Here is a 15,588-nt window from a genome sequence, read left to right on the forward strand (position 1 = left end):
CCATAAAACACTTCTTACTTGGGGTAGATTTGAACAAACTTTTATAAAACATTCTGCATGTTTCCACAATCACTTTTTGATCATAATCACCCTATCGTCTTTCTCCAACCATAAAATGAAATTTCTTCTTCTATTTCTGGTTTCCGCCTGAAAAAATGAAGTACTTTTGTCACCTTTCAGCCATAATGCTCTTGATTTTTGTCTCCAAATAACCTCTTCAGAATGAACCACCTTTTCTAGCTCCTCTTTCAACTCTGCTCCCTCCTTTCTGCCTTCTCTTGATAGGTTATTTTCTTTTTCCATCCTATCCAGATTTACCATTTTCTCTTGGAATGGAATCTATGATGGATTGGGTGGTGAAATCCTGGAATTCAGGGCTTTGATTTGGTATAATTGGGTATCTCGTGGCCATAATCAGGATTGTTGGTTTGATTTAATGGTATCCATATGGAGGAGGGCTGATCTAGATCGTTGGATTAGAACCTAGCAGTTTTAAGGATTAATTTAAGGGATCCTATGTTAAGATTTGGTTTCTTATGGTTTCCAAGTGTTCTAAGGCGACAAGAGCAGTCTGATTGGGTGTTTGGGGTTCTTGGCATTCCTTGCTCAGATCTTTGATTTTTGGGAACTTAGGGAAGTTTGGTGGGTTTTCTGGTTTGCAAGGTTTTGGTAGGGTGAAGGGAAAGAACCAAGCAAAAATTGGGTGCTGGAAACTATATATCAATTTATAAGTAGTAAAATGCTCAACAAAAGAAGGAAATGATAAAACATGACTCTAACTTAAGCAACATGAAATGTATGATTCATTAATGTGTGCAAAATAAGTAACTTTAGAAAGAAACATCCAAAATCAAATAAAAACTCAAATTTATCAACATAAGGGTGGCCAAGGCGTTTATACCAAAGATACCACACATTATTTTAACAATCATTGAACTAGGAGTAGTAGAAAACAAACACAATGGAGTGGAAGGATCTTATGTCTTCTCAAATTCCAAGGCAAACAGCAAACCCAGCTTATGCCCTTGGTCCTGAATCAAACAACCATCACAAGAGAAAGAAACAATGTTACCATCTTCGACCAATTGACCAACATAAATTAAATTAGTAGTATGTTTAGGAACAAGAAAAGTTTAAGGAAGGTGGAATTGTTTACATCCAATGATTTCAAGTTTTTTACCATTAGCAATAATGATATGTTTATTGAGTAAGGTTTAAGAGGCTGACCAGAATATGTCCTTGTCATGTGATTAGAGGCACCAGAATCGATTTACCCAAAGATTATTGGGAGAGGAACAACATTAATATGACAACTCACCAAATAGACTAATGGATAAAAATGCAAAGGAAATGGCTTTAGCTACCAATATCATCATCTTCTTTTTAGTAACTACACTTGAAGACCCGCCCTTAACTGAAGTGGAGGTGGAAGTGGAAGAAATTGTATTACCTTCTGACCCCTCTATAGTAGTTTGATAGGCTCTATGCCAATTTTTCTTTAAATTGGATCCATTTCCCTTAGGCAACCAAGTAGGAAATCAGTTATTATGTGTCGTTGCTGCTTACAATAGGTACACATGTTCTTCTAACAGTGAGAAACCACGTGACCATATTTCTTAGATTCACAACACTACACTTGGGATAAATCCTTCTTTGGATTTGACTTATTTGGAAGGACTATGGCTTCAACCTCAAAATCTTGCTTCCCATTAATAGTGGACTGGGTGATCAACCTTGTTTCTTCCCTTGGGAGTTCTCCCAAGATTGCATCCAAGCTAGGAATGGTATCCCTGCTAAGAAAATTTGATCTAATCACCTTAAGGTCTCAAATGCATAATCTTCCTCCTATCAAAGTGTTCTTTCATAACTTTGATGCAACAGATGAAGTTTCACTCAAGCATACTAATTCATTCAGTCCACTATAGAAGAGATGAGGGATAATCTTGTCTTTTTACCTTTATTGACTCTCTAGGAGCACCATTGTATTATGCATCTTGTATACTAGATAATTGTAACTTATTTGTATTTACTTCTTTATGATAGGACAGAATGGTCCTTTCATTCCATTAATATAAATACTGTTTCTAGGTGTTATTCTCATTTTTCTAACACATCTTCTCTTCCTCTTCCTCTCTTGTTTCTCTCTTGTTCAATATGACTATAACATGGTATCAAAGCAGGTCCGGTGTTGGAATCAGTTTGGAGAATTAATCAAGTTACAATTCACGGTTACTATTCACAATTATTGCTCATGGCTACTGTTCACGCAAAGTCTGTGGTACTTGAACTTATGATTTGACCTAACTATTCCTCTTGGACTGATCACCTTTTAGGTTTTCTCTGATAAAAGAAGAATCAGATTCTTCTCTGTTCGTGGAGTGCTACCAAGGTTCTTTCAATCAGCCCCACCTGATATTTTCCTCTACCTGCACAACCAGGTTTGAGGTTTCTCTTTTTCTTCACCCCAGAGGTGTAGGATCCTACTGAAAACATAGATTTTGGATCATCAAAACCTACTTTATCTACTGTACCTTGCTGTTCTTGAATAGGAACAGATTTGGGAGGGTTTTGATCCTTCTCTTGGGGTGACAACCTGCTACAGTTACCTTTTTTATCAGTGACCAGACCTGTTGCGTGGCTTATTTCTTTTGTTGTGGTCACTAATTCCCTTCAGCTATTTAGTTTTACTTTCAGAGGAAGGTTTTCCATCCTATACCTGCTTGGCGTTAGTCTTCTCTAGGGACTTTCTCAATCTGACTGGAAGGTGTTTGTTGAAAGTTTGAATTTCTATTCAGTTCCACTTTGTGAGTCTACTGAATGATTATTGAAGTTGATAAACTATTATCTTGCTGTTGTTTTTTATTGTTTCATTGATTGAACCTCTGCTGTTATGGATTTGGAAAGGACTGATGTTCTCCTTATTAAGTTCAGTGGAACTAATTATGCCTTGTGGAAGTTTCACTTCTAGTTTCATGTTGTGGAAAAGGGACTAAAGATGCAAAAGCTCTCCAACAGTGGAAAATTGGTAATGCTACGATTGCTTCATAGATTATTGGATCAAATGAAGTTTTACATTGCTATTACCATCTGTGGGTATCAGACTGCATATGAGATGTATTAGTACCTTGAAAAGGAATATCAACAACCCCACATTTCATGGAAATATCAAATAAAGGATGATATATTTTCTTATCGTCAAGGAGAGAGGAAAATTCAATAATGCTATTCAGTGTTCATTAACCTATGGACTCAATAGGAGTTAGTGCATTTGGGAGAGAATATTTTAGCTTGTTATGTAAAATTCATGAAGACACACTTTGACAGACGGAAGATTATGCATTTCTTAATGCATTTTAGACCTAAATTTGAAGTTGTTAGCTTCAATATTTTCAATAGGGAGAACCTACTAGATCTATACTATTCTTAGGGAGCTGTTGACAGAGGAAACCAGGTTGGTCACTCCTGATTGGAAGAGGGACACTAACTTTAATATTGCCTTTCTTGCAACTAAATCTAAGGGCAAGAAAGATTTCTCTCAAGTCCAGTGCTACAAACGAAAGGAATTTGTTCATGTGCATTCACACTACAAGAAGAAAAATACTTGCACTTACTGTAACTTCTAAGCAACAGTGATACATTATCATCAAATGTCCTACTTGTCCACCAGAGGGAGGTGTACCTAGTTAGAAGAAAGGGTAACATAAAGATTATCAAACTTCCATAGAAGACTCAGATACAACATCTCATCCAATTCTATATCTGCAATTGGAGATACTTCCAGTGTTATGACAGAGGAAAGGATTCTTGAACTAACCATATGATGTGGGCCTCATTTGGTCAGCCACCTAAACCTCATCCTTTAAATAAGCACATTTTTACTACTAATGGTGATAAACTTGATATTCTTGGTCGTAATGATCTTTTTTGTCTACCACAAAATCCTCATATTTTTCACCTACTGAAAACATTGTTTGCTCATAAACTTACTACCAACTTAATTTTTGTTGGTCAACTTGTTGAAGATAGTAACATTCTCTCTCACATGATGGTTGCTCAATATAGGACCAGTGTATAAAGAATAGGGGTATTTTTGTCATTTTATCTCTTGTTGCATGTATACTATTGGGCTTATAACCTATGGGTAGAGTTGCACAGACCTGTATTTTATCTTAGACCAACCGAACAGACTCTCTCCTCTGTTACTCAATCTCTTTCTCTCTTTCTCTTGCTCCAATACCAAGTCAGTTCAAGCAAGAGAAAGAAAGAAAGAGGAGTAATAGAGAAGAGAGACTATTTTAGTTGGTTGGTCTATTCTGTGAAACTTAAATCAGATGGTACTTTGGAATAAAGCTTGCTTAGTTTCTCAAGGTTACAAGCAAGAATATGACATTGACTATGATGAGACTTTTGCCGATGTTGCTTAGATGATGACTGTCCATTTTCTTCTGGCTATCACTGCAGTTAAATAATGGATTCTTCTTCGGATTATCTTCATCTGTTATGCTAAGGGAGCACTGTCACATGGACTCTTCTTCTCATCCTCTTCAACTATGTTGCTTAGAGCTTATGCTGATGCTGACTTGGTAGGTTGTCCTGACACTCGCCCTTCTACTACTAGTTGGTGTATTTTTCTAGGAGATTCCTTAGTCTCTTGGAAATGCAAGAAGCAACAAATTGTTTCTAAGTCATTTATTGAAGCGAAATATAGAGCAATGTCATCTGTATGTAGTGAGATAATTTGGCTCAAAGCTCTACTTTGTGATATGGATATTGATCACTCATTTGCCATTCCACTCTTTGTTGATAACATGAGTGCTATCAAGATCGTATCAAACCTTATCTTCTATGAGCATACAAAACACATTGAGGTGGATTTCCATTTCATCAAAGATTTCCTTCTTGTTGGTCACATCTTTCTCCCACATGTCTCTTCTAGCTTGTAGCTCGCTGATTTCTTTGCCAAAGCCATGACTAGGACCAGACATATTATGGACAAACTGATGCTTGTTCCTCAACATCAATTTGAGAGGGGAGCGTAGAGAAGAGGGGTAGTTTTGTCATTTTATCTCTTCTTGTATGTACACTATTGAGCTTATACTCTATAGGTTGAGTTGTACAAACCTGTATCTTGTATTTCATCTCTTTTGTAAGGATAATTTTGTCCATTTACTATTATTAATATAAACGCATCATTTTTGGGTTGGGTTGACTAAAAGAGACTAACCAAACAGTCTCTCTTCTCTTTTACTCCATCTCTTTCTCTTGCTCAAATTGACACAACACACTGGGAGAGGTGTAGACAAGATCGATTATTTGCTCTAGAAATTAAGAAGCACCAGGATCCATCCTCTTATAGCTCTTGTTTTCTTTCTAATGTTTATAGTTTTGAGACTGCTAATCATAATAAGTTGTGACACTTGTGGCATAGACACCTTGGTCATCCTTTTGCTACGAAACTAGATTACTTGTTTGCTTTTGGTTGCTTACGTTCTTTTGTTGCCTCTTTTAAATTATTTGTTGTTTGAGTAAGAATCATGTTTTACCTTCTAATTCTTCTCAACACACAACCATACCTTTTTAACTAGATGTTTGGTCATCTCCGATTACCTCATGGTTGGATTTTAAATATTTTGTTATTTTTATTGATGATTGCACTCATTATATCTGGATTTATATCCTTTGCAAGAAATCAAAGATATTTCCCACTTTCAAACTCCTTGCACTTGTAGAATTGTACTTTGGACAAGTCCTTAGTGTCTAGCTTCATACCTTTGTGTGCAATAAATGCAGTGTTGGACTAGATGTAACTAATTTTCCTTCAATACTTGCTGCATTTAGGATTCTAGTCTCCTCCCTAAGTCGTTCTCTCCCAACACTTAGTTGAAATCTTGAAGAGTTCCTCTGCATAAAATATTAAATTTTATTATCTCATGTTCAGATCCAAGTCTCATGAGAAACTAATTCACCTTCCTCTTCTCAAAGTGCTTCTAAAGACACTTAACACACTTTGAAGAATCAAAACGATTAATAGGAACCAACTAACTCATATTCTGCCAACAAGTAGAAACCAAACATAATACTCCTGTATTCTTTTATCTCCCTAAAAATAAGCAAATATCTTTGATTCAATCTGATATTGTCTTGACATATTGGACTGGTGATAGACTCTCTTCAGGTAAGAATACATTTCATAAGTTGTCTGCATCCTCCTCATAGGTACTGCAATGTTAGACTAAATCAAACTAAGAATCCTGGAAGAAGAAGTTGAATAAGTCATAAATCTTAGGTGTATCCTACAATGGTTCGAGGCAATATCAAGTCTGAAAATAAATTTGCATAAAAGTGAAACGATACCTACGGAGGAGGTTCCTAAAATGGAAGAGTTGGCCAACATTATTGAGAGTAAAGTGTGTAGCCTGCTCACCATTTATTTGGCCCTACCTCTAGGGGCTAAATGCACAGAAAGGCAATTCAGAATCCAGTATTTGATAGGATGGAGAGGAAGTTAGCCACATGGAAATCAAAATATTTCCATGGGGGGAAAATTTACAGTCCTAAAGAGTGCTCTATCTCAATTGCAAACCTTTTTTTCATATGCCAACAGAGGTGGCTGATAGGTTAGAGACTGCAAAGAAAGTTCTTTTATAGAGGAAAGGAGGGTAATAAGATCCATTTTGTTGACTGGGATCAAGTCTGTAAGCATCAAAATCAGGAGGAATTGGGGGTTAAAAAGCTGAGGGTGATGAATCAGGCCAAAATTGGCAAACGATTTTGGAGATTCAATGCCCAGCCGAATGGAAGTTATGGCTGCTCCATTTGGAGAGGTTCCAAGAAAAATTCCAGCAGGGTGTGGCCCTTAAAGTTGGCTCCAAGGATAGCTTTTGAAAAGACAGCTAGTATGAAGGAAAAGCTCTAATGATTAGATTTTTGAGTCTTTTGTGCTAGCAGATAGCAGAGATGCAAGGGTGGCAGATTTATATGAAGTTATTGGTGGTAGGGTCATGTGGAGCCTCTCCTTTAGGAGGCTCTTCAATGATTGGGGAATAGAAGAGATGGAATCTTTAATTGAAATGCTAAACTGCAATCCCGCCAACCAAGTGAGGCTGATGTAAGAAAATGGAGATTGGATGCATTTGGAAGTTTCACAGTCCAATCCTTCTACAAGAAGCTTTTTGAAGAGGTGGATTTGGGCTTACCACACTAGCAGATTCAGATTTGTTATATCCCCTTTAAGGTGACTTTCTTGATGTGAACAGCAGTTCTGAATAAATTCCTTGCTGCAGATGGCCCGTTAAGAAGAGGGTTGCAGATCACAGATAAAAGATGTGTGCTTTGTGGAATGGACAGAAAACAACAGATCATTTAATCAATCACTGCCTCATGGCTATAGAGTTATATAATCATTTTTGTGAAGGTTTTAACCTCTGCTGGCGCTTTCCTAGGTCATTCAGTGGCCACCTGCAAAGTTGGCAAGTAGAAGGATTAAATAAAAGAGGTAAGACATTATGGAGAAGAATCACAGAATCTATTACATGGGGTGTTTTGAGGGAAACAAACCAGCGGATTTTTGAGACTTATAGGGCAGGATGGTTGGACTGATTCATTCCTGGTTATCATTGAATGACAGTTTCAAGGACATCCCCCACCATGGTTATTGTAAATTAGTTTTTGGACATTTGTATTTCCGGGTGGATGGATCCCCAAGCTGTTGTAACTTTTACCATGATTATTTTATTTTTGTAAATTTGTTTTATTAAGGGAGTTGGTGTAGGGTTAATCTAGTTATTTTTTGGCTGTGCTGCACTGTGTACAGTGGCTCACTGTACATCTGATCTCCTGTACATGTTTGATACATAATATCAATGAAATACTTCACCTTTATTCTTCTTAGAGAGAGAGAGAGAGAGACAAAAATTATGGGACATTGTCCCTTTCATTAAGCTTTATACTAATGTACATAGAATTACAATCAAGCCCTCCATTAGTATAAAACATAAACTTGGACAGATTTTCCCTTAAATAAGCCATTAGAGTTTCAAAAAATATTATTCTGAAGACACCCAGAATAGAGGGTTACTAAAATAACTACACAGAGTAATGCAACTAAACTAAGATGGTGAATACTTGAAAACCTATGGAGTCTCCCCACCTAAGTTGCCACATTAAAAATTACTAAGACATTTAGATCTATTAACAGGATATACAAAAACAAAGATCAAGAAAAAAGATGCCAGAAATTCATTGTGGACAGCTAAAAATGCAAAAAGCTAAAACCATGAAATCAGGTACAAATAATTCATATATACCTTTTAATTGATGATATAACAAATATAAAAAAGAAAAGCCAACTCCCAGTATCTTTTTAACAACAATATTGTTTTTTCAAAACGTTTGTGTTGGATGCCACAACTACTTTGAAAAGCTTTGTTATCATATATCCCTTTCTCTCAGGCACTGAATATTATTTTATTCTTTTCATGTTCATAAGACTTATTGAACATACTCCTATATTTCAAGGTTGAATGCCCTACATCATTTTCCAAACATATATTATAAATATAAGAAATAAGCTGTATGGATTTACTGTAGCCAGCATGTTATACAAAACATCAGCATCCATGTTACCTAACCAATCTTCACATTTCCAAAATGTCAAAATATTTGTATCACTGGTTTCTCAACCAGTTATAATCAGAATTACATTCTAACACTTTCACATAAACTTATACCTGGATAAAAACCATCAACATAAAGTAATAATTCTGAAAGTGCAACATTGCAAAGAACCCTTGCAATAGTGTCAGTTTCATAAGAGCACTCAACCATCTGATTGTGCTGATCCTCCAGATTTAGTGTTAATAGGCATAGATGGCATGAGTATGGACTGGTGTGGGTACTGGTGTTATTAAGGCTTCAAAAATACAGCATTAGTGGCTAATTTTGTTAACTTATTTTTAGGGCCACTCAGATTACATTATATCTCTTTCCCTCAGAATCCCACAGTTGAGCGCTCCAGCACAAATTCTGTCTTGTGTCTCTTCACAGTGACAAAACTCTTCCCATAAAACCTTAAAAATGTATACAGAGTTATGGACCAAATCATGTAAAAATAACATAAATCTAGTCAAAATGGAAAACATATCATACCTCTTCGTTGTCTGTAACCACCATTGATCTGTAAAATGTTTCTGGATGAATTGCTTTGAAAAATGAGTCAACCTGTTCTTTATGAGTTTGACCTTCAACTGGAGGTATATCCCTAACAAGAATTGTAAATTGCTCTGCTTTCACGTCTGCAGCCATAAAAGCAGTGGCTCTCAGCTCAGATACATGTGTGTACCCCCTCCATAACATGTAAAATGTAACAAATGAAACCCAGTAGGTGCCTATAAAGAATGCCCACAACCTTGGACTTCTTGCCTGGAAATAAATGCATAAGAACACATGAACAATCAAAATTGAAGGAAACATGACAAAATTTCATTAAACAATGGCACATTATAGCTCAAATGTCACCAGGCCACCATATAAAATACAGCCTTGTACAGCAACACCAAGCATCACACAAACCAACTAAAACTTCTAATACCATGAATGAGGACCCCCTGGTGTCAGAAACTACAAACAAATCTTCTTGAATTGGTTGGCAAGCAAATATGTTTCTCAAGAACACCACAAGATTGTTAGAAAAATGATTGAATACTGGAGTTTAATGGGAAAAGTTTGCAAACACCAACCTTCTCTGCAGACATTGGTTTTACAAACTTAAGAACCACCAAGCCTAGTTGTCCACTCACCTAGGTGGCCTACAAAAAGCCTAGGTAATGCTTTGGTTAACTGATCAACATAAAGAGAAATGATGGGTAGAACTGCCTTAACAGTTCTCCTTTTTTAGTGTCTAGATGTAAACACTAAAGAGTGATGCTTGGAATTCTGATATTTCCTACTGAATTACCAAACCAGACTTTTCTTCCTAAGAACTTATCATCACATAGACAGTGAATTGCAAAACAGGGTTATACACATCTTCAGAATACTCAAGAGAATGGGAAACTAGCAATTTATAGATAAATTTTAGGGTAAATAGCAGATTAGTACCCTGTACTTTGGGGCTAGTCTCACTTTAGCACCCAAACTTCAAACATGCCACTGCAGTACCTGAATTCTCAAAAACTGCCAGTTTAGTCAAAATTGTTAACCGATGTTAGATGGCATGTGAAAGGACCCTTTGAGTTTTAAGAGATTATGAAAGCTTCCAAAATGCCTGAATATCAGAGAGCCAAGCTCCTTTATACCCTACAAAATCAGTCTATGTACAGGTGCACATCTTTATGCTCTTCAGATTGACTGAATGGAAAATCTGTCAACCCCGAGTCTGAACTAAATTCTGTGTTGTTCTGGTTGTTTGAAGGGAAAATTTGGTGACGTTATTTTACCTCATGAAGAATCAAAGCCTCAGAGATTATTTAGTAAAGGAGAAGGAGAAGAAGAGAGGCCAGCAAATGTGCCTTCTATGAATGTAGATGTTTCAGAGTTAAGAAGACTTTCTCCCAATATTTTGGTTGGCCGCTGTGACAGCAAAACCAGGGGAAACATCTATGACCTTATTTGTAGAATTTGTTGCCACTTCTGCAGGAAAAAGAAATTGTCTGGTGAAGGTGATTGCAAGCGGTGTGGAAATATTGATCTAGATCATCAACCATGCTTGGGGAAGACAGATTGCTCAATGTGCCATTCTGATTATGGACCAGCTTCAACGAGCCACAAAAGGAAAAAGACGATCCAAAGAACAATTCAAGGAGACCAAATAATAGAGAGTTGCAGGTTCACTTTATGTGTAGAACTGTAGAACTAATTGGGTGGAAAAAATTTAGGAACAATTTCTGACATGTAATAACGCATTGTAGTATTACATTAGTAGATGATGAATTTGAATCATGTCTTCAGCTTGTCTTCCATTTTAATGGATTTTGGTTGTGGATATGAGGTTTGAGATTATCTCTGTGCTGACTTCAAAGTTTTATACAGTAACCTGGAGCAAAAAGATCAGTAATATTCAATCAAGAATACAAACAAAATACATCAACCATAATCAATCAAGAACACAAATAAAGCAAGCCATGGGCCTTTTGTTGAGGTTAGGTTCTTCTCCAATTGTTGTCATTGGGGCTCTTTCTTTGCATAGCAACCCATGAAGAGAAACAAAGCTCCATTAGACTTGGACTTTTGTTGTCTGAAAGAGTCATTAGACTGAGGAAGAATGCTTCTGAAAGGCTCAATGGGGCCTGGTATACAAGAATATAATACAGTATAACAGTTGAAAGAAGTGTAGTTCATAATTGATACACATCATTTTCTATTGTTTCATCCACAAAAAAAAAAAAAAAAACGAAGAGATCTTTTTTCTTGTATGAAAATAGTTCTAATTTTAAACTTCTAGAACCATTGTTCTGTCAACTTTGATGAGTAAATGGGCAGAACTGACAGAACCAATGAAATTTCTACATCACTGGATGTCTTTCCACGCAAAAGCTCAGAAGATTGATCTACATAACCAGTCAACCACTAGAAGAGCTTTCTACAGACTATCAGAAGCCTCTCTCACAAAAGTACTCTCAAAGTGTGCACCAGCACTGGAGAATCTTGATTGCAAAAACTTCAATAAACACATTGCTACCTCCTCTGACGTCGCCGGAGAAGAGGGGTTTAGATTGTCATCGTTGTATTCTTTCTCCAGTTATTAAATCCATAACAAAGGGGGGTTTAGACAATCAAGGTAAAATGGTCTTGGCATTTTTAAAAAAAATCAAGTCACAAATGTCTTCATGTGATACCAATAACTGGCAGATTGCTAACAGCAGGTACTAAATTGGCAGTTTTTGGGAGTTCAGGTACTGCAGTGGCACATTTCAAGTTCGGGTACTAAAGTGAGACTAGCCCCAAAGTACAGGATACTAATCTGCAATTTACTAGATCTTATCTTGGTGAAAAGGTTCTTGGGTTCTCCAACATATATAGAATCAATAAATGGGTGTTTTTTTTTTTTCTTATTGAGAAGGAAAGAACAATAAGGATAAATGAAGCATAAAGGATAAAATATAAATTCATGGAAAAAGCTAAAAGTCTTACTTTAACATTTCCCATGGATATTTTGTCAAGGTTGCTGAAGGTCCCATTGCTGGTGCTCTGATTTGACACACTATCATCAGTTGCAGCAACTGGAAGAAGAACTGGGAGCAGCACAAGCCCAGATAAAACCAATATACCCAAAACTGAAACATTGATTAAGCAGATGAATATTTATAATATCATAGATCTAATTCTAAAAAGAAATGAAGTACCAAGAATATAGCATGTCCTCCAACATATTTTCTAAGAATAAGTTTAGCATTTTTGAAAACCATGACTCTCTTCTGCTGTGCAGTGGAAGCACTATAACAAAATTGTTGATTCTATAGTACACAGTAGAATATCAGATAAGACCTCTAGCATGATCACAGTTTCATCATTGGGAAGGGATTTTATGTCTTTTTTCTGTTTTCAATTATTCAAAAATTGTGTGTTTCTCTCTAAATTTCTCTCCTATTGTCCAGATTGGTCTATGTTAAAGGAATATATTCTTTATTCTTTGTTAGCATGTTTCAGCAAGCATGTTCTTTTAACTTTTCGCTCGCTCACCAAAGCTCCAACAACCCCATACTTTCTAATGTTGTTCATTCATTCATCCTAATAAAAAATATTTTTAAAAGACACTTAAAGTTATAAAACTTTTTTATAGGGATTAAGAATTTAAGACCTTGATATGGACTTGTTTGGGCTTGCTTCAAGGGGCTTGGGGGCGGAGCTCCCAGCCCAGCTGCTAAGCATAAAAAACCAGAATAAATGCACAAATTTTCAAAAGGTGCGCTTCTGGGATGAAGTGCAAGGCATACAAGGCACACTCCTTTTGAAAGTGTTGTGCCTAGGACCTAGGCAAGGCACATATCCTAAAATGAGCCTCACCTGTGCACCTAGGCATGCCTCAGGTGCACCTTTTAAATCACTGGTCTTCTCTTGTTCGAACTGCACTTACATGATATCAGAGCAGGTTTGATTTCTCTGCTATTATTCTCAGCTTTCCCTCCTCTATTGTGCACCAAATAGGGATTTCTTTTTCTCTATTTGCACTGGTTCTTGGCATCTTCTTGGAGCTGTTTCGATCAGAACAAGGAGATTTGGTTTTTTGAGAAAAGATGTCATTCAGGTTAGTGTTTACATTGTTTCTCTCATTTGGCCTAAGATTTTAAATCTCGTGTTGCCCTAGGCTGTTCCTTCAGCCTATAATTTTGGCAAAACTCGGATTTGGTTTACTAGGATTTCAATCCCTTCTTTAGTTTGATATACCTGTGAACTTTCCTTTTCTGGACTGTCAAGGAATTTTCAGCATCTTTTTGCCTTCCAGTGCTTTTTTTTTTTAACTTCATTCCTTCTGATGACTTCAAAAAGAGGTGTTGTGCTTCCTATTAAGTTCGATGGGACCAATAATGCTCTATGACAATTTCATTTTCAATTTTATGTTGAGGGAAAAGGTTTGTGGGGGTACATTGATGGCACTACCACCAAGCCAAATGAAACTGATGTGAAAGGGCTGCAAACTTGGAGGATTAATAATGCCCAAATCGCATCCCAGATTCTTAGTACTATTACTATAGATGTTGCTATCTCTATGATGGGTCTCCAAACAGCCAATGAGATGTATGATTATCTGGAAAAAGTTTATCAACAATCAAACATCTCGAGACATTATCAAATTGAGACAAAATTTCTCATATAGCTAGAGTGAAAGAAAAATCCAGGAGTATTATGCTGGTTTCATTAATCTTTGGACAGAGTATGAATTAGTTCACACAGGAGAGATATCATCAGCCTACTGTATCAAGGCCCTGAAGGAACACTTAGAAGGAAGGTGATGCATTTTCTAATGCATCTACGACCTGAATATGAGGTGATAATATCAAATATCTTGTGTAGGGACATTGTACCATCTCCTGACAGTATTCTTGGTGAGATCCTTCATGAAGAAACTAAAATGGTTACTCAGGTTTGTATGAATGCAAAGAATGAAGGGGTGGAGATTGTGTCTCTAGTGGTAGATAAGTCCAATCAAAGAAGGATTTATCTAAAGTACAATATTATGAATGTAAGGAATTTGGGCATGTGGTGTCTCATTGTAGGAAGAAGAACATGTGCACCTACTATAAGAAGCATGGACATATTATATCCTAATGCCCCACTGGACCACCAAAAGGGGACTATTCTGGAGGAAAGAAAAATCAGCACAGGGCCTATCACACCTCAGTTAAAGGATCAGATGGCATATCATCCTCTACTGTACTGGAAAAGGGAGATGCTCCTAACGTTATGACAAAGGAGAAGATCAAGCAGCTCTGTCCTCGGCATTTTCTGTTTTCAGCCTGTTTGGTGAGTTTACCTATTATTGTTCTTCACCTAATCATCTCTGTATCATTGATTCTGGCACCTCCAATCATATGATGGGGGAAACTTGTGGTCAATCTTCCTATCCTATTTCTTCACATAAGATATGCTACTGATGATAGGCACAAAAGTTTAAAAAATGAATCTTCACTCTGTTCTTCCACCTAATTAAATAACTGACTAGAAACAGCAAAAAAAAAACACATGAAACAATGTATGAGTAGAGAACAATACCTCTGAGCAGTTTATACTTTAAATTAGCAGTGGACATGAAAAAAAAAATACCTTGAGAAACATCAAAAACATTTTCTCTTAGAAAATTATAGACAATAATTTAAAGTACTCGGCATGAAAACCTCATCAAAATGTGAAGACAAGTACTGAAGAGAACACTATTTACTAGAGAAAATGTCCCAACAAAAAAACTAGAAAATAGAAAACTAAAGAGTAAAGAAAAGCACTATTAAGTGAATTTTTGAATAAAAATAAGGGCGAATATTAATTGCAATATAATTTTTGTTTCATAGTATTAACTGCGAAAGAAAATTCAGAACGCAGACCTATAATGGTACATAAGTCATAATATCATATGATCTATGTTGGGTACAACTGGTCAAACAAAAAGAAAAAAAAAAATTAGAAACGCCAATAAAGAAAGAACAAAACTTCTAAAGGAAGGGAGTGGGGAAAACATTTAAAAAAAAAGTCACAAGAAAGTCAAAAATCCAACAAAAAGGAGGGAGTGTAATAGATTGCAATTAAAATTTTCAAAAGAACATATAAAAGGTACCAAAAAATGGAACCTCCAAAAACCCGTCTCAGTATAATAGAGTGAAAATGAACAAACAACTTGATGATGAAAAAATCATCACAAAAAGTAATCCATCTAAACTAAAAAACAACAAAAAAATAAGTTAAAATTTCTGACACCACCCAACCTTACAAGTAAACGAAAAACAATAAACACCAGCAGCACTAAAAGATAAAGAGATAGACCTAGAATTAAATATAATCACCATAAATAAAAGAAGAAAAGAATTATTCAAATCCGTTTAACATAAAAAAAAAAAAAAGATTAAACAAGAAAAAACAGGAAAGTGGAAGAACGAGAGA

At 36.2% G+C, this 15,588-nt stretch overlaps 1 protein-coding gene and 1 long non-coding RNA gene across 3 annotated transcripts in view; one reads left to right on the top strand and one right to left on the bottom strand.

Moving 5' to 3' along the window:
- LOC104610811 (CSC1-like protein ERD4) overlaps nt 1–15,588 on the bottom strand; it is an 82,163-nt gene that overhangs the window by 65,946 nt on the left and 629 nt on the right. For both annotated transcript variants that reach the window (XM_088904410.1, XM_088904411.1), the window contains 2 exons: nt 12,130–12,272; nt 9,148–9,420 (listed from right to left, as the gene is read on the bottom strand). In XM_088904410.1, coding sequence (XP_088760536.1) covers nt 9,148–9,420; nt 12,130–12,272 — 416 coding nt within the window. The remainder of the gene's footprint in view (nt 1–9,147; nt 9,421–12,129; nt 12,273–15,588) is intronic.
- LOC148800876 (uncharacterized) lies at nt 1,971–12,095 on the top strand. The gene is made up of 3 exons (XR_016085926.1): nt 1,971–3,025; nt 4,462–4,583; nt 10,412–12,095. It is a non-coding gene; the product is annotated as an uncharacterized LOC148800876 (long non-coding RNA).

This window comes from Nelumbo nucifera, chromosome 4, assembly GCF_055504915.1.
Source record: "Nelumbo nucifera cultivar China Antique chromosome 4, China Antique-T2T, whole genome shotgun sequence".
Lineage (NCBI taxonomy): Eukaryota > Viridiplantae > Streptophyta > Magnoliopsida > Proteales > Nelumbonaceae > Nelumbo > Nelumbo nucifera.